The sequence below is a fragment of the Triturus cristatus genome, chromosome 9, assembly GCF_964204655.1.
Source record: "Triturus cristatus chromosome 9, aTriCri1.1, whole genome shotgun sequence".
Taxonomy (NCBI): Eukaryota; Metazoa; Chordata; class Amphibia; order Caudata; family Salamandridae; genus Triturus; species Triturus cristatus.
Window position 1 is genome coordinate 847421856 of NC_140592.1, and position 27929 is coordinate 847449784.

At 46.6% G+C, this 27929-nt stretch overlaps 2 protein-coding genes across 2 annotated transcripts in view; both read left to right on the forward strand.

The window, feature by feature from the left end:
- LOC146798941 (exocyst complex component 3-like) overlaps nucleotides 1-27929 on the forward strand; it is a 243595-nt gene that overhangs the window by 47446 nt on the left and 168220 nt on the right. The window lies entirely within an intron of this gene.
- Nucleotides 22379-27648, forward strand: LOC146798942 (uncharacterized). Its single transcript, XM_085628021.1, has 2 exons — nucleotides 22379-23292; nucleotides 26782-27648. The coding sequence occupies exons 1-2, from the start codon at nucleotides 22761-22763 to the stop codon at nucleotides 27396-27398; spliced, it is 1149 nt and encodes a 382-aa protein (XP_085484147.1). The 5' UTR covers nucleotides 22379-22760; the 3' UTR covers nucleotides 27399-27648.

Sequence of the window (27929 nt, forward strand, 5' to 3'; positions counted from 1 at the left end):
CTGAGTTTTCATGCTTTACTACTCATAGACTGAGACTAATTTGTTTTCATCGTTAAGATATCTCTGCCGTGCTTTGGTGTACGTCTATTCCCTCTTCAGATCATTGCTGCTGTGACACCTGTTTTGAGAGCTGCATTATCATTTACATCATGTAGTCAGTGTACTTTGTGAGCATAGCGGTATTCTTCATTTACAGTCCCTTTCCTTGTTTTGTAATTATAGCTTCATCCTCAGCACAAAACCCCTTCTACGTTACTGGTGTTCTCACCTCTCTCCAGTCTTTGCAGCAGGACTGATGTAGCATCTTCCAAGTCTTAAAACCCAAACGAGGGGCCCCCGTAGGTGTGCTATAAAAAGCACAAAGAACCAACGATGAGCAATCTGATGAAACCTTATCACACTATTCGCGCTAAAAATGTCAATCAAAAACGGATCACTGTTTTTTTTTTTAGAGTTGTGAAAGTTTCAATTGAATATGTTAGATGATATAACTATATCGGGCAGCATTTATTAGTATTTCTAACCTGGCTTTACCTTACAATTAGAAAGATTTACTAAGGAAAGCTCCCACAACGATGTAGTGAGTTTGTCAACAGGCACTATTATCTATAGAGTAACATGATACTCTATTAAAGCACGTACGAAGAAGTATTCCGCTGTTTTCGCTGTTAAGCAAAAGTAAGCAGAGTGAGGTAAAGTCATGGTTTGCCAAGAGTAACATCATTCAAGTAAGTGGGAGCAACAATCTTAGCTAAAGCTGCCTGCCCACACAGTCTCCAACCAGCGGCAGCCACTGGCCAGCATGCTCGAGGGGGGGAGGGGAGGGGAGGGGGTTGTCACCAGCGGGGAATAAAACAGTTAAAATAAGTACCTCCGCACCGTCTCCGCTCCAAACCGCGGCCGGCCACATTGTACTGGTGGGTCGTCCGCGTGTTCCTGCTACAGGAAGCAGCCAGCAGGCAGCTTCCCTCCCCTACAGCAACGCAACGCGAGCCAATTACAATGCTGGTAGGCGCAGCAGGCGAGCGCCCCAGCCGGGACATTTTCTCTGCATAGAGAGAAAGGGAGAGTGGGCGGTCCTGCTCGAGGGCAGGGGGAAGTGGCTTACCCACTGTTGTGGGAACTGACTGTTTGGTCTGGTCCAGGGCCGACCAAACAGTCAGTACCCACAACAGTGGGAAAGCCACTACCCCCTGCCCTCGAACAGGACCGCCCACCTGCCTGCTCCCAACCAGGCACAGAGGCACTTCTGCTTTCTCGCATGGCGAGAAAGCAGTGGGGCGACGCCCCCACGCCCCAATGGGGGAGCCACCACTGTAATGCAGAGACATTTTAAGGTATGTTAAACATGGGCAATTGCCTAGGGCTCCTACCTCCCAAAAGGCCCCCTGGCAAAGTTATATTTCTCTCTCTGTAGTTCACCTCTCTCTAGTTCTCTGTCATAACCTCTTTCCCTCCCTCTGCCTACCTATAAATCTCACCCTCTCTCTCTCTACCCACTTTCACCTTGCAGATTTATGAAGCCGTGGGCAAGATCTGTTTCAGCTGTTTTTGCGTGACATTGTTTCCACAAGTTTAATTTAATATTATTTGGCATCTTAAGGGCTTGAATTAACAGAAAATGTGTTATAAGTTTAAATTTGTTTTGGACAGGGTCCCTAAATATGTCCTGCCTGGGGCCCCAAACAGGGCTGGACTGGCCGTAGCGGGCACCGGGCATTTCCCCAGTGGGCCGCTAGGGTGGGGACCGGTTTTGGGCCCCTGGGAGGCCATTTTTGTTACCGGCGGTCGGCAATATCGGCCCCTTGTAACAAAATCGGCCGAAACCCGCCCTCGCAAACTGCTCGGCTACATCCCCCCTCACCACAGGGGGGGCCGGCCGAGCAGTTTGCCAGGGCCGGTTTCGGTTCCTAGCCTGGCCCCGGCCCCAAAAAAACCTTAAGATAAGACTTTGCTAATGAAAAGTGGAGTATTTTGGTCTGCTATTGGGGATTTCAATCGTTACTAGAAAGAGCAGAGTATGAGAAAATATTGTGATGTTGATGGGGCAATATCAATGTAAAGTCAGAGATAACGTGTCTGAGCCCATAAAGACTTGACATTCCAAGCCGACTCCTCCCACCATGTTACATTTCGCTTCGGGCAGAGATAAAATGAGGGGCTATTTATGGACTGTTATGATAGGTAAAAAAACATACTTTCTTAACTACAAGCAAAATGGATGTTCTGAATTTAAATCTCAAATACTTTAGGTCACTTGGATTCCATTGCTTTAAATGTTTGTAGTGTCTTTTACTTGACAGTAACTGCATTTCAGGGAGGTAGGGGCCTAATCACAAAGGCCTTTGGAATATGTAAAATAGTACTCTCAATCAATCAATCAGGATTTAGGCTAATCACCCGATAGGGTATCCAGTTGTTTGCAGGTCCTGGAGGCTTATTAGAACAGCCAGGTCTTGAGGGTCATTCGGAATTCTGGAAGTGAGATGATGGTCTGGAGGTGCGTGGGGAGGCTGTTTTAGGTCTTTACTACGATGTGGGAGAAGGAGTGACCTCCACTTCTGCTTCAGTAGATGCGGGAAGTACGGGCAAGTGAAAGGGAGGTAGAGTGTAGTCTTCTCGACGGTTGGTGGAAGTTCAGGTGGTGGTGAATAAATGTGGGTCCTTAGTTGTGTAGTGCCTTGTGTGCGTGGGTCAGCATCAGGTCAGCAGCAGCAGTGGGCCAGAATACAACTCTTGTAGGTACTTTTACACGTTTTTGCGACTTGAAATAAAAAATCTAAAATAGGACTACTCATATACAATTAGAAATGACTGTGCACTCTTTGGACTTTAATAGGGAGTTGGACATTTCGGGGCTACGTCACAAAGGCATGTAAGAGTATGTAAGAAAGTACTTCAGTAGTACTACTTGCTATAGTCATAAATGCTTTTGTAAATTGGCCAATTGTTTTCTGGGATGCCATAGATGTTAATACAATTCTGTATAATTATAAAACTGCGCATATAGTTCAGTGAAAGATAGCCACATCTGTCCCTATTTTAGGCTTGCATTCAACACAGAACTCTCCTTTTATATACTGGCTACACCACGTGGTTCATTTAGAAGTGGGTGGCAATGGTGAGAGTGGTAAAAATATCTGGTAATTGGGGGCTCGGCTGTGTTTTTTTTGCTTCGACAATAATACAATGGTGACACTGGAAGAAGACTTGTTATGACTGCACACCCTCTGGTGATTATAAGAGATGTCGTCTGCAGCATTTTTCTGCTGGTCAAATAGGATCATCATCAGGACTATTGAATAAGGTGCCTGAGAGACATTGTGCCAAATATCTCGAGTGATTGTACGATGTAGATATTACAATCCTGAAGCGGGAGCCGCGTCTGTGAAAAGGTAATTGCAGCTGGTAGAGAGGTGCCTTCAGGGGGGCGAGCCGCTCAATCTCGCGCCACATGAAGAGATAATTCAGGCTAACGCACCTGTGACTCGATCACTGATTATTGCCAAGCATCCCGTGATTTCACTCCCACAATTAGGCTGCCTCTCTTCCCTGTATCATGCAACAAAGGCATCTCTCTACCGGCCGAAATTAACTTCAAGATGGCACAATGTCTCTCAGGCACCTTATTCAATAGTCCTGTTGATGATCCTATATCTCCTTGAGAAGGATCGAAACGCTGTCGACACAATAGTCAACCTTATACACATTGATTCTTGTATTTAAATATTGTGTAAAGGTTGCTTTCTCGCATTCGTTGTTCCACACTTTATGTATGTCTCTATTTGAAACAACTGCATAATTGCCTGAGATCTTTTACTTTTGTTTGTCTGTTTAACGTGGGTCAATGGATACAGGCTTGTATCCCCCTGTTATTTGACTCACATTTGTTTGTTCTGAATTTGATTTAATTTGCATATTAAAATTGTCTTTATCCGGCTGGATACTGGCGCAAATATAGCACTGACTGGGGCTATATTCATCGAACTCATTCCTCACTTTTTCAGGGACCACTGTCTCTTGTTAAAAAAAGGATAAAAACTAACAGCAAAAACATCAGCAGTAACACTATTACTGATGGTTATTTCCCAAATTAGAAGTTGGAGGTCCTTAAAATGGAGACAACGGCACAAGTAATGGTGTTCCTGCTAAATTTACTGGACCATATATTAATCACAGTTGTTTGTCCCATCGTACATTCTAGGGTGCAGGTTAGGTAAACCAGCACTAGGCTTATATTATTGTGTTGCAGTACATAATGTGCCCAGGGCCAGTGTTGCCACTATGCACACACTGATATTCGTTACTTCTAGTTGCTTTAGTGCTTCGCTATGGTGTAATCTTTTTTGGTTCCCTCATCCTCCCCACCAACTTAAAAAGGAGCAACTAAGACCTGGACATTTCTCTCAAGGGCTCCACTGTGGCACCAGGTGGCAAACATTTTGTTTGGGTGGTGAGACCTTTCTTGCCCCTCTGTCAAAGAGGATTGACCAATAGATTGGTACTTTATAGCCCATGGTGGGATGAGAAGTATAGTAGTGCTGGGACAGTTTTCAGAGTGGGTGATGGTCACTGGATTCAGATTAATTTAGGTTACTAAAACCGTAGTGTTGTTGATGAGTGAATATGGGAAATTACTTTTTAAAAATTCTAAAGTGGAAGAGTGAGTTGAGATACCCAGGCGCGTGGTGTGCACTATATAATTACTATCAGCCAGTAAGTCAGTGGGCGCGAGGGGGGTCTACTTGAGGCATTTTGTAAAACTGGACTGGACTGGAGCATTTTCAATACATAATAAATGGTGAAATTGTCGTATAGGTAGCTATGGCAGTGCATGTCATTTTCCATCCAAATTGCACCTTGATGCTATTTGGAGCTATGTCTTAATTGTTTTTCCACAGTTTATAATGGTCTCCTTTATTGTTAGCTCAGCTAGGGATTTCATGAAGTCCTGTAATACTCAAACTACTCAAGATAAGGGGTGAGAAGTACCTCTCTTCTGTCCCCCCCCCTCACAAGTAACCTAACACACACAAAAGGGCAAAGGGAAGTAATCAAAGTAGGGTTCCCTGCTTTGATTACCTCCTTTTCCCCTTTTGTGCATGTTAGCTCATTTAATACTTAACATAATAAACAGTGTTCCTCTTGCCTTCAGAGACAAATGGCACAACCTTTGCCCTTAAAGTTTAACATTTTTTGGAACTAAACTCTTTTTCCAGAAATATCTTGTTGCAGTTTTCTAAAAAAATACTCTTTTTGTTCCTACATTTTTATTTATTTTTATTAACTAAACTAATTGTATCCAAACATTAGTTTGTGATGTTCTAGCTTAAAATACACACATTTAGCTCTACAATGCCAACTTTTTATTTTTTTGTAAATACAAAATTATTTCCGCCAAATATCACCTAGTTTTTTAATGTTTGAAGCCGGTATGGTGTACATAGTATAGGTGTACACCCCCCTTACAATTGAGAATGGTTGTTTCTATGAGAACCCATTGTGGAATTTCCTTTCACAAAGGGACAATATACTTAGCATGAGTCAGTGTGTGTGCAATCCATTACGTTGCGGTGTGCGGTAATAGTAAGCCACCAGCAACCATGGCAGCATGTGATTTCAGTGCTTTAAACCTAGGCCCTGTTCCAAATTAATGTTTTAATATTTGACATTCAGAATGTCCTTGGGGCCGATTCACAAAGTCAGCTTTACCTGTGAGTAAATCTACATGTGTAAATTTACTCTTACATTTTGTAGCAACTTTACTACTTTGAGCTATTCAGCATTTCAAAGTGTAAAGTTACTATAAAGTGTAGATTACATGTACCCACCCCCTGAAACAGGGATGGAGTGTGAAAAAATATCAAATACAACTGGAAAGTCACTACTACTACTTGTAAATTTGAAAGCATATGACGTTTCACACACTTGGCAGTGACCTCCACAACTGCGACTGAGAACTGCTTATGGTAAAGTATATGAAAACCTCTATATGTTTATTTAAGTTTAAAAAAAAATGTAACACTATTTTATGTTAATGTAAATACATTGTTATATGTTTATTAAATATAGAATAACTTTAATCAATGTAATAGCAGTATTAACCTAATTTGGACTCAAATATCTAATCTATGTACACTAATTTAAATTGCAATACTTTTTTTAAAGAACTATTTAAAAAAAAAACTACCCAAAGTAAAATGTTTATTGATTACGCATTTAAAGTTACGAAAGCTTATGTATAGAATGCATTTAAAATAATTATGTTTTAAGAAAGTGGCATACTTTTTTAAATTTCATAAAGTTCAGTCCAATATTTTATAATAAGATAATGTATTTTTTTATATTGAATATTTACCATTAAATAAAATGTAAATGTAATAACTTATTTCAACATTATTTTATTATAATTCCGTGCCTCCATTATTTTTTATGGTAGAGTGCTGCAGTACCAGTGGTTGGCCATGTGTGGTGCTAGGCATACTCCACGCCTGAGCTGGAGTACATTTACTACTTTTTTCAACCAATTGTGGCTGTAGTTTGTAAATACGAATGGGCTCACTCTTGTGGGTGGGTGTTTGTATTTGAAAACTCTCCTCAAATTTTTATTTACCTCTCTCTACACTCCTCAATTTGGATGTAAGTCTTCCCCATTTTCCTAGCACTCCCCTGTCTCCCTCCCATATTTAATATGAAAACGTAGATCTATGTGTACAGATATCTCCGCTCACCTTGCAGAGACTGCTGCATCGGAAAGATAGGAGTTTGTGAATAGCAATTCGCTAACTCTTTTCTGGGAGGGTGTACGTCCCACCCTAATAGACATACGTGTGCAGAGATGTTTGTATAGAAAAGATGGGAGAGATAGAATTGTAGATGTCTGCACGTAGGTTTGTTAATAGCATTTTATAGTACATGAGTAGAACTATTTCAGTACTGCTAAACATAACACTAAATACAGTTTGTGAATCGGCCCCTATAAGTTTTTTTCTATAACAGATCATTACAAATATCTAATTAGAAAGCACATTAGTCAACCTTTGTAACAATGGCTCCAAATCACCTTACATCATCTTATCTAAACTTCTGTTAATCTGTATGCCCAAACATTAGAGGCGGGAAGTCAGTGATCAAATATGTGCTCCTACCAGTGAGATTTTAGAGGCTCATTTGAACATAGGTATTTCATCTTGTGTTTTCCAATTTTATCCATATCCCGAGAAATTAGAAAAAGAAGGGATTTGAGCTATGAGAGCTGGTTTAAGGTCTCTGTCATCATCAACATTACCAACAGGTGTTCAGCATACAACCATACCTGTTATTCTCCTGCTAGTGTGGTTATATCCAGAATATCATTATTTTGACACGCTGCTGCTAGTGTCTCCTATGCCAGCAGGACAAGCAACGGAAGAATGTGCATACCTGCTTCAAGCTTCCCAATACCCGAAAGGGGCAAGACAAGAAATGTCCACATTTGATCACTTTTGAATGGCCCTGAAATAACCAATCCACTTTTCTTATAAAAACAGCTTCTGATCCCAACTGTTATAATAACGTAAACAGACAGCCCCATTCCACACAAACAAAGGCCTTTTTAGTGTCTATGGAAATTACTATTTTGTCATTAAGATCATCTTTTGCCTGGGGGCGTGGCTAGTGTCCACTCAAGCTCACTGAGACCCGCATTGATGACAAGATGGTGGCGCCTACTTCTTTACCTGAAGATCGAGCATGAGGCATCCAAACACACTCCTGCACACAAGTACTCCAGTGGGTTCTGCACTTGCTCAGACTCCAGTAACAAACACTGTGCCCTTGTGGTGAGACCTTGAATTTTTCCTAATAACTAACACGATGCACACCCTTGAATTGCTCTCGCCGCGTGCCCCTGGGGGCCCAGTGAGTGGTTCTCATGGCCCACGGACCTTAGCCCTGGAATTCAGAATGCCCCAATGCCTTAAACATTACCATTCCCGACAGGAAGATCTGGGCTCAAATATTGCCCATTTGTGCTGGCGCTGCGGAGCACGCTTTAAACTTATCTCACCACATGACCTCTCACAATCAGTGCGCCATCCTCATGGCGCTCAGACCTCACTGCACACATGCCCCATCCATTATATCTAACACACACCCGATGGCCTAATAACTTTCACTGTAATGAGGGCCTCCACCACTGCAAGACAGTGATCGGGACTTCCATCTGGACTTCCACCGTACCGATGTTTTAGCTGGCAGATGATGTTATTGCTTTTGGCTAGTGCTGTGAGGTATGCTCTGACTCTCTCTCGCTCGTGGCCCAGTGCGCGAACCTCAAACCCAGCATTCGGTGCCCATTACTGTGCCAACACCCTGCCTGCACTCATTAAACCAAATCTTTGCTCAGCCTGTCAAACATACAAGGATAATGTGCAGCACACAATAAGGCGTCTGATGTTGCGATCAACAATAGAGAATGTGAGACTGCAATCTCGGTAAACCTCTTTGGTGCAGGTGCTTTCTATGGATATGTGATGGATACTTAATGGATGAATGATAGATATGTGATGTTCAGGTAAACTCAGATGACCTGATGTGATCCTGTTCCATAAGCGAGCCTTCCAGTGGGTCCGTACACTGCATACTAGTAGGGTGATTGATACCTATAGAACACTGCAGGGGTAGCGCAGCTATAGTAGACTCTGCACTGTGGCCTTATAACAGACTCTTCTTATCTCCGCTGCTGATACCCTGCCATGGTCACCCATCTTGTCAACCCAGCTGGTCCGACGCAAACCCCATTGCCTCAGTACTTCAGGTATTTGCTTATTGCTCTATCAGAAGTCAACTGGTACACTGCAAACATGGTAGACCAGAGGGATCACAAGACACCGAAAGACATAGAAATCAAAACTGGATTCAAAAGGTCAAAACATGAAGCCTTGAACCCTGAGTCACCCTTTAAGGACAAGCATGAGAAACAGTCCACCATGGAAGTGATTCTCCAAAAATACAACAACGTTCACGATATTGCTCAAGGCACAAAGACCAACACTGACATGTTGCAAACTGAAGTAGCTGCAATCAGAAGAGACCCCAAAGAACTAAACTTGAGAGTATCGAAAGCCAAAAGCCAAATAAGCATGACAGAAGATCAGCTGACAGTGCAATCCAATCCCCTGCTTAAGAACAGTAACACCCTCCCGACTCTCAACACGAAATTACCGAACCCGGAAAATCGTAATAGGAGGGGGAACCTCAGAATCTTTGGTCTGCCAGAAGCAACAGAAGACAAAGCTCCTTCTGTGATCGCCTTCTTTGAATCATGGATCCCGGCGACCTTGGGAATCAAATCCAACAAGGACCTATAAGTCAAGTGCTGCTAGTGGGCCTGCAGCACTGATTGTGCCACCCACATGAGTAGCCCTGCAAACATGTCTCAGGCCCGGCACTGCAGTGTCTGTGTGTGCAGTTTTAAGCTGCCATTTCGACCCGGAAAGCACACCCACTTCCCAGGCCCAATCCTTCCCTTTTATTACAAGTAAGGCATCCCTAAAGTAGGCTCTATGTAGCCTCATAGGAGGGTGCAGTGTATTTAAAAGGTAGGACGTGTACGGGGGGTTTTACGTGTCCTGGTAGTGACAAACTGCTAAATTCGTTTTTCACTACAGCACGGCCCGTCTCTTCCATAGGTTAGCATTGGAGCTGCATTCACTCTAGACAGTCAGACAAAGGTAGCTGAGGTGTACCCCGCATATCTTGATGACCCATCACCAGGTCTCCCCGAGCTAGATCGGAGGGAGGAGTTGACACTTGCACCTGAATAGGGCTGTGCCTATCCATTCACACAGCAGTCTCTACCCCCATCATACTCCCATTCTCAACCACAAGATGAGCATAGGCGGTTTCCTGCACCTCCAGGCATCGCCATTACACGGACGTACCCGCCCGTGTCCTCCCATTACTTACGTAGCCTTACTCTTGGCTCCCTCTACCCGTTAATCGGGTCGGATTTTTCACCGATACAACGATACCCGTATTACGCTCTACACAGGCCTGAAGAGCCACAGGCATCGATCGACCTGTTGACGAAATACGTGTCGGCTGGCGTTGTTGTTTTTCTCACGAACATTGCTTACATAAAACTGTCTTAACGGAACTACCGGTGTCGACCTTCAGACAATTTCTTATTGTGTATCAACTGTTTATCTATTACGGTTGCCCAGTTTGCTTTAAATCTACCCCCATCATATGTCTGGAGCCAGGGTCAGGAAGGGCAGGGTCTTGTGGCTTACAAAGACTTTCCTTTGAAGTTTGCCTACTTCAAAGGCTGAATTGGGTATAAGTACTGGACCTCTGACATCAAATACTCGGAACACTTCTGGATTGAGGACATTCTGCAATAAGAAAAGCTGTGTTGCTGTCAGTACCATCTGCCACTTTGATGTTTACTTTGCTGTGCTGGCTTGCTTCTGCTGCATCTGTCCTGGGAGTGAAAGGACTGGACTTTACTTTCTACATCCTGCTTTCAAAGGCTTGAGATGAGCTTGCCTCCTGTTGGAAGTCTCAGGGCCATCAATGACTTCCCCTGCAGCACCTGGACTTTTCTGCTGAAAGCCCCACTCTTCGTAGTGGTGCCAAATCTAGTTCCTGGGCCCTTGGAAGTGAGTTTGCTGTGTTCAGCAAGAGGAAACCAGCCCATCGACTTTAAATGTGACTTTGGAGCCGGCGCTGCTCTTCGAAACCATGCCTCTGTTTGCAGCGGAGAGTGGTCCCCGGTCCACACCCAACGACTGCCTCTGAAGAACCACCACAGATGGAGTCCCGAGTACTGTGTCACCGAAGTCCGTGGTGCTTGACACCAACTCTGCTGCCGCACTGATGGCCTAGTGGTGTGACATCAACACTGCGAAATCGATGCCGCATAGTTGACTCTCGACACTTCATTGACCCCACACCTCCAGAGGAACCGCCGCATCACCTCCCCTGTGCCTTGCAAAATCCCAAGCACCGACTTGCCAATGTCCTCAACCACAATAAGAAACCAACGCCGCCCTGGCACCCGTGACACCTCACCTCCCAGGTGCCTCGCAATGTCTTAGTTTTGTCAACTTTTCCTAGGTACTGTAACCGGAGTCTGTATGACTCCATAGCCGGCCCGCACTCCATCGTGCTCGTCCTCGAACTCTGAGATTTAACTCCGTCAAGCACGTCGTTATAGCCCTGCATTTAATCTTTGACGATTTGTAATTTCATTTATGCATGTTGGATCTTTGTTGTTTGGTCTTGTTTTACTCAGATAAATATTGGCTAGTTTTCGAAACTGGTGTGGAGTACTTTTGTAGTATTTTTACTGTGTTACTGTGTGCATGTATAAATACTTTACCCATTTCCTCTGAGGATAAGCCTGACTGCTCTTGCCAAGCTACCAATAGGATGAGCAATGGTTATTCTGCGGGAGTAACTTACTTACCCAGACTAGAGTGAGGGTCCCTGCTTGGACAATGTGTACATCACTGCCAACCAGTGACCCCATTTCTAACAATGCCCAAAAGGGCAAACGATTATTTTACTTAAATAAAACTGGAAAGTCCCTGGTGGCCTCCCTAAAGTTCAAGCACAATTATAACTTATCCAGATGATTAAAGATGAACAAAACAAATTACAAACTTCGGCAGAAGTGATACTTAAGGTTTTCCAACGTTTCTATACTAAATTATACACACCCTCTGTCAACACCACCCTAAACGCCTGCTCAGAGTTCCTGTAACTGTAACAATTAAACAAATCTCCAACAGTGATCGAATGTCACTAGCCAGACAAATTACCAGAGAAGAGATTTATCGTACCATTAAAAGTATCCCATCTGGTAAGGTGCCAGGACCGGACAGTTTCCCAATTGAATTTTACAAGACCATTTCACCGTCAATTATTGACACACTAGATTTGGTTCCCTCCCACTTCACTGCCTCTGGTTCAGTATCAGGGACCGCATCCAAAGCCATCATTGTATTCATACTCAAAGATGAGAAGGACACCTGTGAATCCAAAACCTTTTTGCCTATATCTCTCATAAAGATGTAAGCAAAGATATATGCAAAAATCCTTCCAAACCGCCTTGTACCTCTGATTCCTAAACTATCCACCCCACCCAACCTGGTTTTATCAAAGGACGGCTAGCCAGCGACAATATTTGCCTTTTCTCCCATGTCATTGAGAAAGCCTCCAACCTGCTTTCCCCCCTTGCAGCGGCCATAGTCTTGACGCAGAAAAAGCTTTCGATAAAGTCTCATGGCCATACCTCAAAGCTGTTCTCTCAAGACATAACTTAGGGGAAGATTGTATCACGATGACCATGGCCTTATACTCAAAACCCTTGGCGAGAATTTGAGTCAGTGGAGCCCTATCCCAATTCTCATGACCTTGCCATTATTGTGATTCTAAACAGTATTGATTGTTTCTCCTGTTTCTCTGGATACTCCCTCCACAGGGACAAAACTGAGATCTTTCCCCTGAATGTCCATTGCCACCCCTCGATAATTGGCTCCTCCTACTTCCAATTGAAGTCCATTATCAAATACCTCAGGATATGGTTTTGTAACAACCTTTTTGAGTCTATCTCCATCAATGAAAACAAAACACTGAATAAAATAAAGGATCTACTGTCTACATGGTAACCAAAACATATCTCCTCATGGAGTAGATTTGAAACTGTCTAAATGATGGCATAAGCACTGATTAACTTCAAATCCAGTATTCTCCCTGTTCGCCTCTCCCCAAAAGTCTTCCTCAAGATTGATAAGGGTGTTTCAAACTTCCGCTGGGAGAGCAAGAAGCCTAGAATTAGTCTTACAAAACTGAGGACACCCACCAGAGTAGGAGGTTGCAACTTCCCAAGTTGGGTCACTTACCAAACTGCCTACCTGGCAGCCCGAGGCTCACCATGGTAAGAAACTAATCCTCAGTCCTCAAACTGTCAAAATCTTTAAAGACACTATATCTGCCATATTGTCCTTAGCCACAGCACTAGCAACTAATATTTTCAAATCATTTCTTAGTCCCATATTGGAAAAAATAAGAAATGATTACAAATTTCCAACTCATTAACCATCGGCCCGATATGTGCAGCCAAAGGGATCTTCACAATATCAGACATCTACACAAATGCCAAACAACTCTTGTTTGCTTCCCTACAACTCAAGTACAATCATGGATTTTTATGATTTCCTACAAATCAAGGCCAACATACCCAAGCTTGATTCCCTCCACAGTTCACCTATACTACGAAAATTACAACTGATACTCTTGAGGGGTCATGCTGCTTTGATATTCTACAAAATAGTCACTACTACCAAAACCCCATGCCACACACCCCTTTAACACACAATTGGTTGCCCCACTTTTCCTCTATAGGGCTTGCTTTCCCAGTGAAGACACCTGGTCAAAAATTGGAAATCTACTTAAACATAGACTGACTCATTAATCCAAACGAAATTCTTCACTGTACACTGCTTTTACCGGACCCCCGCAAAATTGTCCCGACTGAAACTCAAAGACTGACACATGCTGGACATGTGACTTGCCACCTGGTGCCTGGTTCTCTGGCCCACATCTGCACGCCTACTGGTGAGACATCTCTTTACAATTACAAAAAAAATTACAAATCTCCATTTCATTATCTTTCCCACTTATCATATTGGGACTACACTTTGCATATCCCCCAATTGACCTCCCTGACACGGACCTTACCCTACTTGATCTCCCACTCACTATTGCCATCAAATTGATACTGATTAATTGGAAGTCCAGCAACAACGTATCATATCAATCCAGGTGGGCTTGGGTTACCTACCTAAGAAGAATGCATATAACCCAATCTCTTAATAAAGGTTACCCTATATCCTCCCAATTTATTCGATGATGCTAGACCTCTTTAATCGCAACCTATCCTCTTAATGGGAAATCTAGCAATACCAATACTTTCCGATCACTTGATCTCAATCTCTGATACTATCCGAAGTGCAATAGCTCTCCTAATAACTCACATTACTCCGCTTCACCCCCTCTACCCCTCCCCATCCTTAGCCTTTGAATCAATCTACATTTATAACCACATATATGCTACGTATATACTATTTAAGAGCACCCCACAAGAATCATCTAGACCCCTAACACCTATTGCTATATACCTTTTTCACAAACTAATTCTCCAATTTGACATCACAATCCTTTTGTACAATTTCAAGCACTAAATGCTCTGCGGACTCTGGCTATTATGTTCATATGTATCTCATTACGTACATGTCTCGACAATTGTACTCATTTCTTAAATTATTCTTCACCCTCTTTTGATTTACTCTGTGTATTGTTTTCTCGTTATTAAAAATGGCAATGAAATATTTTGAATAAAGAAAGTTGTGTTGCACTCCAGAGTAACTCAAAATAGTGATCTGAATTAGGAGCTATTAAGGTAATTTACAAAACTGTGTGTGCACTCTGTGAGGGGACTCTACCCTCACCCCCGAATGAGACTAATGAGAGTACCTAGGAAAAATGCTCCGGGCACAGTGTGCACTACTATTTCCCACGACAGGAATAGACTCTGATTATGACTCCGATGAGCGCTCTTTAACAACTTGAACAAAAATGTTATATGCATAGACACTAATATTCAACAAACGAAAGTGCTGCACATTATAACAGTCGTAAATGAAATCTTGATCAATTCGATTTAATTACATGATTCTTGTCAATAAGTCTTCCACATGAAGGCTAGATTTAACATTCTTTAGAGACTAGCAGTGCAATTCATCCCAATATATTTCTGGCTGAACCAGTAGCCCTACGTCAGGAGTGTCTACAATCAAAAACATATAGGAAATTTAGAAAATGTAACATCTGAAAATATTATGTTATATAAAGGACCTCATACCGTGAGGGACAATTCCCAATGTGTATAAAAACTACAGAAGGCCACCAATCATCACATAAAACTCCAACATAACTAAGTAGTTCTTCCAGGTGGTAAATTTCATGCCTCTCTTGATCTCCTGTTGTGCAACAAAGTGCTCTGTGAGTCAGTTTGCTGAGGAAATGAAAAAGGAGAAAAAAAGTGCAGCAAAGGTGATAGTGCACTGAGGTAGTTACTATTAGAGATATGCCTGCGAACCGCCTCGGGAGTAGCCAAGAATGATATTCCAAGTTGAAGCATAAATCTTGCAAAAATGCTTATTGTGAATTCTCATGCAAAGGTGTATGAGATGACCCCGCCATTTACAGCATGTATTCAATGTTTGTGCCGCGAATTCAATCTGAAAATGATGAACTGAATGACAATATGACGCTACTATATGAGTGTCCAATCGCTCCTGATATAGCAATGATTAAATCCTTCAGTGGAAAATGCTGGCTTGCAAAATCTGGACCCGACTCCTAACAAGCATTTGCAATGCAATAGGTCTCGCATTAGTAAAAGTTTGAGCTTTTGGCGTTGCAAATAATAATGCAACACCAATAGCTGTAATTTTCAGTAATGCTAGACCTAAGTATGCCACTATGGCACAAAATGCACACACAGATGACAGAACAATGGGAGAACGTATTCGGTAAACAAAAGATATGTGATGACGATGTCAGCTATAGAGACAACACATTCAAAAATAAAAAGACATAATAATAGAGGGTCGGAGTGTCCTTAATTATTAAAGAGAATCGGAATGTCAATACGCCAAAGGCTTCATCATGTTACTAATAGGAGCTCCCTTCACAAACAGTTACAGCAGTTCACAGTTAATTCGACAAACATGTCCCATACCTAATAACAAAATACTGCCAAAGAACATGTCGCACTATTGCAAGGTTTTATCAGTGCTGCCACGTGCCAGTCTGCCATTGCTGAATCATTTCTGTGGCACCGATGACAGCGCCAAGTGTTACATTAAGTTTTTGGGGGAGAACGTGCATCTGCTTACTTTTTCTTCTTCTTTTGGAGTACACATTTAGGACTGATCTTCCCCGTTGCCGTACCCAATCCTGCCTCATCGAACTCAAAAATTCACCTCATTGCCAGCACTTTTCAGGAATAATAAAAAATACTGCAATGGCTCACATCAAAACACAAATATTGCACAGGTTCACGCATACACTGACAGAAATACTTCAGAGGCTCACATTCCCACACTTGCCGAAATACTACAAAGGCTTACACTCACACACAAATACTGCACAAGGCTCACGCGCACACACAGATACTGCACCGGCTCACGCGCACACACAAATACTGCACCGGCTCACGCGCACACACAAATACTGCACCGGCTCACGGGCACACAAATACTGCACAGGCTCACACACAAAACAGAAATACAGCACAGGCTCACACACATACTGCACAGGCTCACGCGCACACAGAGAAATACTGCACAGGCTCACGCGCACACACAAATACTGCACAGGCTCACGCGCAGACACAAATACTGCACAGGCTCACGCGCACACACAAATACTGCACAGGCTCACGTGCACACACATACTGCAAAGGCTCACACGCACACAGAGAAATACTGTACAGGTTCACGCGCACATTTACAGAAATACTTCGACGAATTCCGGAGATTCTAATGGCAGTCGGGAGCCTGGTCAGAGCCGCCATGAAAAGAGAGTGCAGCCTGACATCAGTACTTGATTAAAAATATTGTCAACAGCGAGTTTTATTACGTGTGCGTACGGATATAAGAAAACAACAGCAATAAAAAAAAAAGAAAACTAATCACAAAGAAAGTTCTCCCAAATAATATTCTAGCTATTATGTAGAGCGTGAAAGGCGCCAAACAGAACTCAGCCCTGCTTAAAAGTAAAGGTCCCATATGCAGAGGGATTAAAATTGAGATTAAATTCTTCCATCACACAGACAAACCGGACATTCAATTACCCTTAAAGGAAGTAGATAGATAACAATTTGCTGCTTTCGGTAGATCTAACCTGTGCTACCGCCAGTTTTCTCCATATACATGCCAGTTGTTTGCTTCGTTTTTCAATGCTCCCTTACTAGTCTTCAAGCCGGAAGTCAGGCGCCCTTGTCCGGGACGTGGGCGGGGCCTGCTCTGGCAAAAACAGAAACCGGCGTGCCGTGCTAACGCGGGGCTCCCATGTTGAAGGGAAAGCCCCGCGGTGGCGGCCGGAGTGAAGAAAAGCCCCGGGTCCCAGGAGGGGGCCCGGGTGAAGAATGCGGCGGCCGAGGATGACCACAGCAGCGCGGGGCTCCCAGGAGTGCAGGGAAGCCCCGCAACAGAAGTGCTGCAGCCGCGAGGAGGAGCCCCCCCAGAAGAGCAGCCCAGTGAGTAAAGAAGGGCTGGGGGGGCTCCGTGTGGGCTATTGTTGCTCAGAATTGCAAAAGTACACTTTGCGCCAACAATAGCCCACACGGAGCCTCCAACGGGGCTGACATGTTATCGGAAGCGGGACAGGAGATGTGCACATCGCGTGTGTGCACGTGCGTGTTCATGTGCGCGTACACCGGCTCAAATCCGCCAAAAGCCTTGCGCGTGCCCATCTCCTGTCCCACGTCCAAGGCAAGTCAGCAACAATAGATCTCGCTGCGGACAGCTGCGCTTCGCGCTGTGTTCGCAGGCGAGACCTAAAAATGGAATGAACCGTAAAAGGCTTCTCGAGAGTATAATGGTGAAGTGATAGACAAATAACATAAGTTACTAACACATTCTTGCTCCAAAGTGAAAACTTGCCGAAGTTCTTTAAACAGTGTGTCCCACGAGACGCAGTCTGCAGGAAGCCTCAATCCAACTAACAAAAAGAAGAGGAAAACCACCAGAAATGACACCGTAACGTGACTCACAGAGCACTTTGCACAATAAGAGATCAAGAGAGGCATGACATTTACCACCTGGAAGAACTATTCAGTTATGTTGGAGTTTTATGCAGTGGCGGCTCCTCGAGGGAGTGCTGCGGGGCGGTGAGGCGGGGCGGGGGTGGGGCAGGGTGGGTGGTAGTAAACTCCAGCATACTGCTGAACGGAGATAAGTAAATAAATAAATAAATAAAACAAATTACATTGTGCGCGCTGCATCGCCATTTGGCGTTGCAGCGCACGATGTTATTTGTTTTATTTATTTATTGCACTTGCTTGCTCTTTGGTACTCGCCTTGGAACTTACAGGAGCTCCGTACCAGCTGGCTACTCGTGACCAGAAAAGGACCTTCTCTTATCCATTTTCCATGCCCTAACTACCCTCCATCTGGATTTTTGGCACTCTGGCGACCCCTCGCTGGCGGCGTGAGGGGCCCAGGCCAGGTCCTGGGACTACCCGTTGTTCTGGATCTGTTTTTTGCACCGGACACAGTGATTTCCCTTGCTTTATTTAGCATTTCATACTTGGGACCCAGGGCTCAGTGTTCTCATTGATATCAGTTCCAAGGCATATCCATTCACCGCCTCAGACTTAGTGGTGGACTTAGTTCATCCTCGGCTGGACCTCAGGCGCTTCCTTTTGTTGCTTGTCTTGTTTCATTGCGCCCTGAAAAAGGTGAGACCCACATCGGGGTCACAAACCAAAACGCGCGTCGGCACTGGAAGTTTTATGTGTACTTGGTTTCCCCTTTTCATGTCAAGAAGAATTTAGTTCTTTCATTTGATGACTTGTGTTTACTACGGCTCTTCAATTATGAAATAACATTGAACTGATCATTTCTTCCACTTATATGATCTTGTGGTTTTATACAGTGTCATTAACCGTTTAGGATCAAAGGGGGTCTTTGATGCTTTGTATATATATTAGTATCCAGAAGGTTGTGAATCCTTAGTTTTTAGCACGTCTGTGTATGTATGGGTATGCACTGGTCTGTGTGAACGTCAGTGAGTGTGAGTTGTCGGGTTGCGCTTGGGTTATATCTTGTGTTCAGCATATTGTATTTTCAAATATTTGTATTCTTTGTAATCTATTGAATAAATTTGATAAATGTTTGTACCAAATTCATTTGTGTACTGTTTTGCAGTAGGCCCGCTTTCATGTACATATATACCTGTATTAGTGACTATTAGCATTTCTAATATATTGTCCAGGCAGGATAATGTTGTTTTGATTGTATTTCTCAGTTTCCCCTGTTTTTCTTGCGTATGTATCAGTTTCAGGGGCCCCTTCCGTGTGAGTGGATCTTCTGTAGTTTTTATACACATTGGGAACTGTCCACCACGGTATGAGGTCATGTATATATCATAATATTTTCAGATGATAAATTTTCCACATTTCCAATATGTTTTTGACTGTAGACACCCCTGACGAAGGGCTACTGTATCAGCCCAAAATGCATTGGGATGAATTGCATTGCTAGTCTCTAAAGAATGTTAAGACTAGTCTTCATATGGAAGACTTATTGACAAGAATCATGTCTTTGTAATTAAATTGTTGCACTTTCGTTTGTTGAATATTAGTGTCTATGCATATATAATTTTTGTTCACCTTGTTAAAGAGTGCTCATCTGAGTCATAATCAGAGTTTTTTTCTGTCGTGGGAAATAGTAGTGCACACTGTACCCAGAGCATTCGTTCTAGGTACTCTCATTCATAATATATTTTGAACATAACAAATAGATCATCTTTCACCTGCCACATAGCATAAAAGAGGTTTCTCAAATACGTGCTGGAAGAATAAATAAATAAAATATTTATGTGACTAGCAAATTAACTTTGAATAATGCTGTTTGTATGTCGACTCGGTCAAAGAAAATCCTTGCATATGACAATCGAATTCTGAAATGGTCTATTAATAAAAGAAAAATTATTATTTGTGAATCACAGATTTGGTAGGGTACCCTAGCAACCATAAATTAAATTAGCTCTTTAAGCTAAAAGAAACCACAAATACATAGGGTTTCAAATACAGAAGTTCAGTGAGAATCACATAACATTGTAAAAAAAGGGAGTGCACAGGTGTTGGGGCCTGAGATAAGGAGAAAAGAATAGTGCAAAGTTTAAAAGCAACACAAATGTAAAAAAGATTTCGGCTGAACAAACTAATCAGTACTTTCTAGTCTCCGGAAGTAAGATGTGAAAGAGAGGCTCAAACCTTCATACATAGATAAACAATTTCAGTAGGCATGATTAATGATGCAAGATGTGACCTTCTACCAAAAAAACTAACGTTCAAGAATCATGTTCTATGGGATTTCATGGTGTCAAATTAATTGAAACACCTGTAAATTAAAGTTAACAACTTCCATGTCGTAGACATTTTCCATTCTTCTCTACTCCGATTAACACCATTGGACGCTCAAGTGCAGTGGCCACACGTCCTGCTGCAGGAAGTGCTGGAATTTGAGGTTGTGCCTATTGCTACCTCAAATTCATGGGATGCGTGGTCCTAATGAGGGTTTTTTGCATGTTTGCACATTCTCTTATTTTGGTTTCTGCTGTTCAATTTAGATATCTGCAAGTAAGGTCAAAACCGGAGAGCTATGTAAGACCCTTTGGCTTTAGCGACAACATTCTCGATTATGAGATCACTCTTAATTCCGATGCAACTGGTATCAACACTTACTGGTGCCATCGGAATTACAAGATACAAAGGAACATCACAGTTTAATTTCATCATGAGATTTCAACTGCTTTTGCTTCCCCACGACGGCCACAGTTAAGGGTGGGGGCGGTGCTGCCGATTCCTGCGTTTGCTGTCCCGAACTCCCCCCCTCTCAGCTACGCCACTGGATCAGACTTCTGATCTACCGGTATTTTCGCCAATCCACCATAGAGTTACTAGAACCCCTATTATTGGTAACTTTACGGTTGGCAAAGTTTCCAGGCAGAATATTAGGGCATGCAGATGAAGCCCTGAATGGTGCGAGCATCAGTACTGAACACTGTGGCTGCAAGTCCACCTTGTGTGGGAGTTGACAACATGCAAGTGTTTTGTGGTGACAGTATTTGCTTTAGCTGCTTTGGTTCCCTGAATTGCATTTCTCCAACTGACCAGTAGATGGCAAGGTTAGGAAGGATTTGAATACACGATCTAGATGAGTAGGGGGGCTTGGGGGGGAAGGCGACCGCAGGGAGTCCCCACCCCCGGGCAGTTTGGGAGGGGGCGTGTGGAGGGAGGGGTTTGCGGGCCCCGCGCGGTTTTTGAACTTGGGCTGGCTAGTAGGGAAAAGATAGCCCAAAGCCAGCCCAATTAGAGCCCAAATGTATCGAAATGTTGCCCAGGTATAAGTACCTTGGGAGCCCGCCCCCGGCCACCATTTTAGGTTTGGTGACCTGGTGGCCGGGAGCGAGGATAGTGTCGTGTTTTTTGTCGGAGGTGTCTATTGATTGTGTGTAGGTTCGTGATGTCGTCCCAGGATTACCGAGTGCTGGAGGCTCTTCGGCTGTTATCGGAGGCAGGCAGGATGGACTTGGTGATCGGGGACGTCGCGGGGCCGTCGCGGCCCCCGCGGCAGGCCTCGGCCGGAGTGGCGGCGGCTGTTGCGGCGTGTACTTCGCCGAAGCGTTCGAGGCAGGGTGCGGTAAGTGAGAGGGGGCGCCCGCGTGTGAGAAGGGCGGTCCCCGCTCGTCATGGACAGTCGGGTCGGGTAACGGTGCCGGGGGAGGCGGGTGTGGTGTCTGCGGCGGGGCCTGGGGCGGGTTTGTCGGCGCGCTCCGTGTCATCGCCTGCGATGGTGGGTAAACGCGGGGGCGGGCGCGGCACGAAGCGTCGTTCGTCGTCAGGGCCGGAGGTGGTGTTAGGTAGCGCGCGGGAGGAGGAGGCTTTGCGGAGTGTGGGCGGGCCGGCGGGTGGTGAGCAAGGGGCTGGTTGGGCGCAGGGGTCGGCACTGGCGGCCGGTTATGCCGGTTTTGAAGTCGGAGATTGCTTGTTTGTCGCGGGGAGGGCGGGGGGGTTGAATACGGGACCGGAGCCGTCACGGGGCTCAGTGCCGGAGTGGAGGGGCTTGGGGGGGTATGCTGGGGCGGGTGTGGTGGACGAGCGGTGCGGGGGGCAGGGCGAAGCAGCGCCTGTCAGCCCCTTATTGTTTTCGCCGGGGTCATCCATAGGGGGCGCGGTTGGTTCGGTGGGGGCGAGTTCGTTGGGGGAGGGAGAATGGGCGCAGGTGGAAGGGTGGGGTTCGGCACAGGAATTGAGGAGGCAGGGGGAGCAGGGGTTTGGGGAGCAGGGGTTTTTGGAGCGGAGGAGTGCAGAGCAGCTTCAGGTCCCAGGAGGGGTGGGCTGGCATTCCGTTGATGAGGATCTTGGGGGGGGGGCTGGGGAAGGGGCGTTTAGGGAGGAAGGTTGGTTTGTCGGGGGCGGGGAGGCAATTGGGGGGGGTGTTGCGAGCGAGGGTCTGGACATTTTTCCCTCCTGGGCAGAAGGTGTCAGGAGCCTGGGTGGGGAGGGAGCGGCAGGGTGGTCAGGTGCCCTGGGGCAGGTAGCGGTAGGTGGAGCCAGGACGAGGGCAGTGTATGGGGCGAGCGGTCGGGCCCGTGCCAGGTCAGTCCGGTCGCTGTCTGGGGGGAGAGGTTATGGCGAGGAGGTGGCGTCGGCGGTGGGTCATGCTCGGTTGGAATGGAGCGAGGATGAGGAGGAGAGGGTGGCGCCGCTGAATGCGGGAGCGGGACGAGTGAGTGCGTCAGGTAGTGGTGTGGCAGGTTCGGTCTTGCTGAGGGGTAGTGGATCGCGGGCAGCCAGTGGTTTTGTTGCTCCTGGCACACCAGTCCAAACTTTTTCTTTACAGGTTAGGTCAAGTGGCAGAGCAGCGGACTCGGTAGGGCAAGGTACGGCCCATTATCGCCGAGGAGAAGGGAGGATGAGGCCTTGCGCGGCACATTCCGTACCGGCGGGGGATCCCGTCGCGGTCAGCGCACGAAGGTCAGGCGCGACCTCGCTGGCCCCAACGTCACGGCGTTCAAGGTGGATGGACTTTTCTGATAAACTGGATGCTTGTGTTGAGCGTGGTAGAGGGGAGGACCGGCGAGTACAGTCGGCTCCCCCGCAAGGTGGTTATAGGGCCATGGAGGCCGCTGGTGCTAAAGTAGGGTCCGGTAAGGCCCGAAAGGTGGATTTTGCCGAGGAGGAGCGGATGGTGGAGGAGCCATTACTGCTCGACTATGATGAGGATAGCCCCGAGGAAGGGGAGATACGGGGTGATGAGGTGGGGGGACACTCTCATGCTTCTCGTAGTCTGTTTCAGGTTCCGGGTGTGGCACCCATTGCACAGTCGGTGGTGGTGAAGTCGGCTGGAGAGCACGGCCCGTCAGCGAGGGCGCATCCTCCAAGGGATTCTTCGGCACGGGCGGTGCAGCGGTCGGAGTCGGTCCGCACACCCTCCTTAGAGCCAGGTGAGAGCGCAAAAACACAGGCCAAACCTATTATGGTGTCTGTGGGGTCTGGAGAGGACGGGGGTGGGGGTTTGTCCGAGGGGAGATTGTATAGAGGCAAGTATGTGAAGGACACTGGGGTTGGTACGGGGACGGAGGGAGCATTGTCGGGGGCCAAGGTGGAGAGTGGGTCTAAGGCGGAGGCAGGCGATGGTAAGGAAAAGCCGCAGAGCAAGGAACTAAAGATTAAGAAGCTCCCCTATATGGGGGTGACTAAGCCCCTGGGTGCGCATTTAATGCTGGCAACCAAAGAGCGTATTTGGAAGGGTGAATATGTTGAGATTCTGAAACTGTTACACAGGGAGGTGAGGTCTAAGGAGGGTTCTAAAGAGGAAGAGTACGAGCTGGCCAAGCGCCCTAAGGTGCCGCTGACGATCGAGAACTGGACGGCGGCGTTCTTAATTTATGCTAGTGTTTACTGCGAAAAGTTTCCTGAGCGCTGCGTAGCCATATTTAAGTATATGGACGTTATTCGGAAGGCTCAACTCACTGGTACGGGTTATGCTTGGGCCCAGTATGATGAGGAATTTCGAGCACGTATGGCTTGGGATGATGAAGCTAAATGGGGCGAGTTGGATAATGACCTGTGGCAACATACTATGGGGGCCGCGCCAGGGGGAAAGACAATTTTTACGGCTAGTGGTCTGCCGTTAGTGTACCGGCCCTTTCAGGGAAAGCCCACCCGGGGTGGGGTGGGAGGCTCAGCCGCATCACAGTCTGGGGTCGGGGCTTGTTGGGATTTCAACAAGGGCCTGTGCACGCGTGAATATTGTAAATACAAACATGAGTGTTCTAAGTGCGGCAAGCGGCACTCCCTCGTCAACTGCTGGGGAGTCAGGCCATCAGGAGGGCAGCAAGCAGGTGCAGGGTTGCCTGGCAGCGCGCAGCAGTCACAGGGTGGGCGAGGGGGTAGGGGCGCACAAGGTCCTGGGCCAAAGGGCTCCTACACCAATTAAATTGGCTCGGCTAAAGGCTGCCCTGGAGGGCTACGAGGATTTGGTGGCAAAGCGAACTCTTTTGGATGGTTTCAGGTGGGGTTTTCATTTGGGGTACCACGGGCCCCGGCAGAGAAGGTGGGCGGATAATTTGAAATCCGCAGCGGAGCACAAGCTGGTGGTGCGAGAAAAATTGAGTAAGGAAGTGCATGAGGGGAGGATGGCAGGCCCGTTTGGAGACTGGCCAGTTCCTAATTTGATCATTTCCCCTATTGGTGTGGTGCCCAAGAAGGAGGAGGGGCAGTTTCGGCTGATTCAGCATTTGTCATGGCCTGAAGGGTCGTCAGTCAATGATTTTATCGACGAAGACGCGGCTTCGGTGTCATACTCATCAGTTGACGTCGCTATGTCACTGGTTGTGGCCGCGGGCGCAGCTGCAGGGATGGCAAAATGCGATATTAAGTCGGCTTTCCGGCTGCTCCCGGTTCATCCGGATGACTGGCCTTTGTTGGGCATACAATTTGAGGGTGAATGGTATGTGGATAAGGCGCTACCCATGGGTTGCTCGGTGTCATGTGCTCTTTTCGAGCTCTTCAGCACTTTTTTGCAGTGGTTTTTCACGCACCGCACTGGTCACAGCTGGGTCACACATTATCTGGATGATTTCTTTTTTGTGGGCTCGCCGGGCTCTTCGGAGTGCCGGCGTGCGCTGGAGTCGTTTCAGGAGCTTATGGAGGATTTGGGGGTGCCTTTAGCTCCGGAGAAAACAATGGGGCCGGATACTGTCATTTCATTCCTGGGCATTGAACTTGACTCAGTTGCCATGCAGGCCCGGCTGCCCGCGGATAAGAAATCTAAAATGTTGGTTTTGCTGGACGAGATGTTGGCTCGACCGAAGGTGACGGTGAGGGAAATACAGGTGTTGCTAGGCCATCTGAACTTTGCTTGTAGGGTGGTTCGGGCGGGGCGGACTTTTTGTCGGCGCCTGGGCCGGGCCTTAGCAGGCCGGCACTTGCCTCATCATCATGTGCGCCTGTCGGCTGGGGTGAAGGAGGATTTGCGGATGTGGTCCTTTTTCCTGCACTCATTTAACGGGGTGCCTTTGGCCAGGGACGAGGATGTACAGTGGGATGTGCAGCTGTTTTCAGATGCGGCGGGCAGTGAAGGTTTTGGCATCTACTGGCAGGGTCATTGGTGTGCAGAGCAGTGGCCTCGGGAGTGGAAGAATGGTGGGCGGAGCATTGCCTTTTTGGAACTCTTCCCACTTTTGGTGGCTTTGACCATTTGGGGCAAAGAGCTGGAACACAAGAAGGTGCTTTTCCGTGTGGACAACATGGCGGTGGTGCAAATAGTCAATAGACAATCGGCCAGGGATGAGCAGATTCTGAAATTACTGAGGGTGTTTGTGCTGGGCTGTTTGCGCTATGACATTTCATTCAGGGCTTTGCACGTACCGGGCGTGGACAATGACATCGCGGATGCTTTGTCTCGTTCACAGTGGGAGAGATTCCATGGGCTGGCCACAGAGGCGGACAGGACACCGACCCCGATGCCGGAGCACCTCTGGTCGGTCGGCAACGCAGGGTGTTTCAACTGGTGGTAGGTTCTTTGTCGGTTTCCACGCGTACGGCGTACACATTGGCATGGAAGGAATTTTTGGCGTCAGGTGCTAGTAGGAGGGTAGAGCCGGGGCGCAGTTCGGAGGATGTGGTCCATTTTATCCTTGACCTCATTGAGAAGGGTCTGTCGCGGGTCACTATAGCAGGGAAGTTGGCTGGGGTTGCTTTCATGGGGAAGCTTTTTTGGGGTTATGCCCCGTCTGCTGGGGAAATAGGTCGCAGGATGCTTGAAGGGTGGGCGAGAGAACGGGGCGGTACTGGGGTGTCCCGTTTGCCGATTTCCTGGCAGACGCTGGCTCGTTTGCTGGCTGTGTTGCCTGCAGTTTGCACTGGCGATTTTGAAGTTGCATTGTTTTCTACCCTTATGGTTTTCATGTTTTTCGGAGCTTTCAGGGTTTCGGAGCTCCTGGGGACCAAGTTGAAGCGGGGTATTTGTTGGCAGGATGTTTTCATATCGGACGCTGGCGTACATGTTTGGTTGGCCAGTTCCAAAACAGATCAGAAGGGGGCTGGTAAAGGGGTTTGGTTGGAGGCGGGATCCCCTAGTTGCACATGTCCGCTGCGCTGGGTCAGGCAGTGGAGGTCGCTCTCGGGGGGGGACGGGGGCCAGTTAGTTTTCCAACACATAGACGGGGCGCGCGTCTCTGACTATCAGCTGCGCATGGTCCTGCGTAAGGGGTTGCAGCGGTTGGGGTTGGATGGCGCGCAGTTTGGGACACATTCTTTCAGGATTGGGGCAGCGACTGAGGCGCATAATCGGGGTTGGTCGCAGGGCGATATAATGCGCTTGGGGCGTTGGTCCTCTTCCTGCTTTCACAGATATGTACGGGAGGATCCTCCTTCGGCGCCTGCGTCTACTGCTTTGGTGTGAGTCTCATATTTGTTTTTCATTTCAGGTTCGGTGGCCGGGCCACACACGAGGGAGTTGACGGTGTGGATTGTGGGGCATTCCTTCGTCAAGTGGGCGCACGTTCAGGCGTGCAAAAGTTATTTTGGGGAAAGTTTGGGTTTCAATGGCAGCCTTTTTCGACTGGTATGGAAGGGAAAGGGGGGGATGCTCTGGAGGGAGCTGATCCCCTGTCTGAATAAAGCCATGGTAAGGGGTCAATGCCCGGATATTCTTTTAATTCACTTGGGGGAGAATGATCTTTGTAGTGTGAAAGGGGTGGTATTGTTGCGAGCCATGAAAAGAGACTTGGCGTTGGTGAAAGAGCAGTGGTCGGGTTGTCATGTTCTCTGGACAGAATTGGTCCCGCGGAGGGTGTGGAGAGGGGCGTTGAAGCCCAGGGCGGTTGATAGGTCTCGGAGGAAAGTGAATTTGGAGATCTCCCGGTTTTGCCGAGATTTGGGCTTTGGGAGAGTCACTCATAAAGATATCCGCTTTGAGGCGGTAGAGTTTTTTCGGGGAGATGGGGTCCATTTGTCGAGGTTGGGCATGGATCTTTATTTGTTGGAGCTCAGGGAGGTCTTGTCTCGGTGCTTGAGGGGGCAGAATCAGGCTCGTTGTGTTTAAAGCCTTTTTTGTTGGGGGGCAGAAAGAGGGGAGGGTAGTTGCACCGCCCCCCTCTTTCTGGGTGGCGGGGGTTATGGTGATTTCTGGTCAGTTTTACCGGAAGTTGGTGGAGTGATTGGGGTTGAGTTGGGGTTATCGACAGGAAAAGGTTAGTTTGGTAAATTTAGTTCGGTTACACAGTTTGGGGGCCGATAGCTGAAAAGGGGCAGGCAGGGGAGTTTTGGTTAACAGAAGGTTTGGATTTAGAGATTGTTGGGGGGTTATACAGGAGTGTAATGTTTTATAATGTTTTATAATGCTTTTATATTGTTGTAATGTTGTAATGTACGGGCGGGGGCGGGCTCGAAGGTATTTAGGGGAGGGGGCGGGGGGCGGGGCTAGGCATGTTATATTTAGTGAGGCCTAGTTTTGGAAGGCGTTTCGGCCAAGGATTTTAATTTGTAATGTGCACCTGTTTCCAATAAAGCGGCCTTTTACACACAACGATCTTGTCAGTGGCCTGCTTCCCCCCCTCCACCCCTCCCTCCCAAG

What these genes read in the sequence shown, in the direction of transcription:
- LOC146798942 (XM_085628021.1), top strand. Translation starts at nt 22,761, where the DNA reads ATGAGGCCTTGCGCGGCACATTCCGTACCGGCGGGGGATCCCGTCGCG. An exon ending in CACACCCTCCTTAGAGCCAG is followed by an intron (nt 23,293 to 26,781) that starts GTGAGAGCGCAA and finishes TTTTCATTTCAG; the next exon opens with GTTCGGTGGCCGGGCCACAC.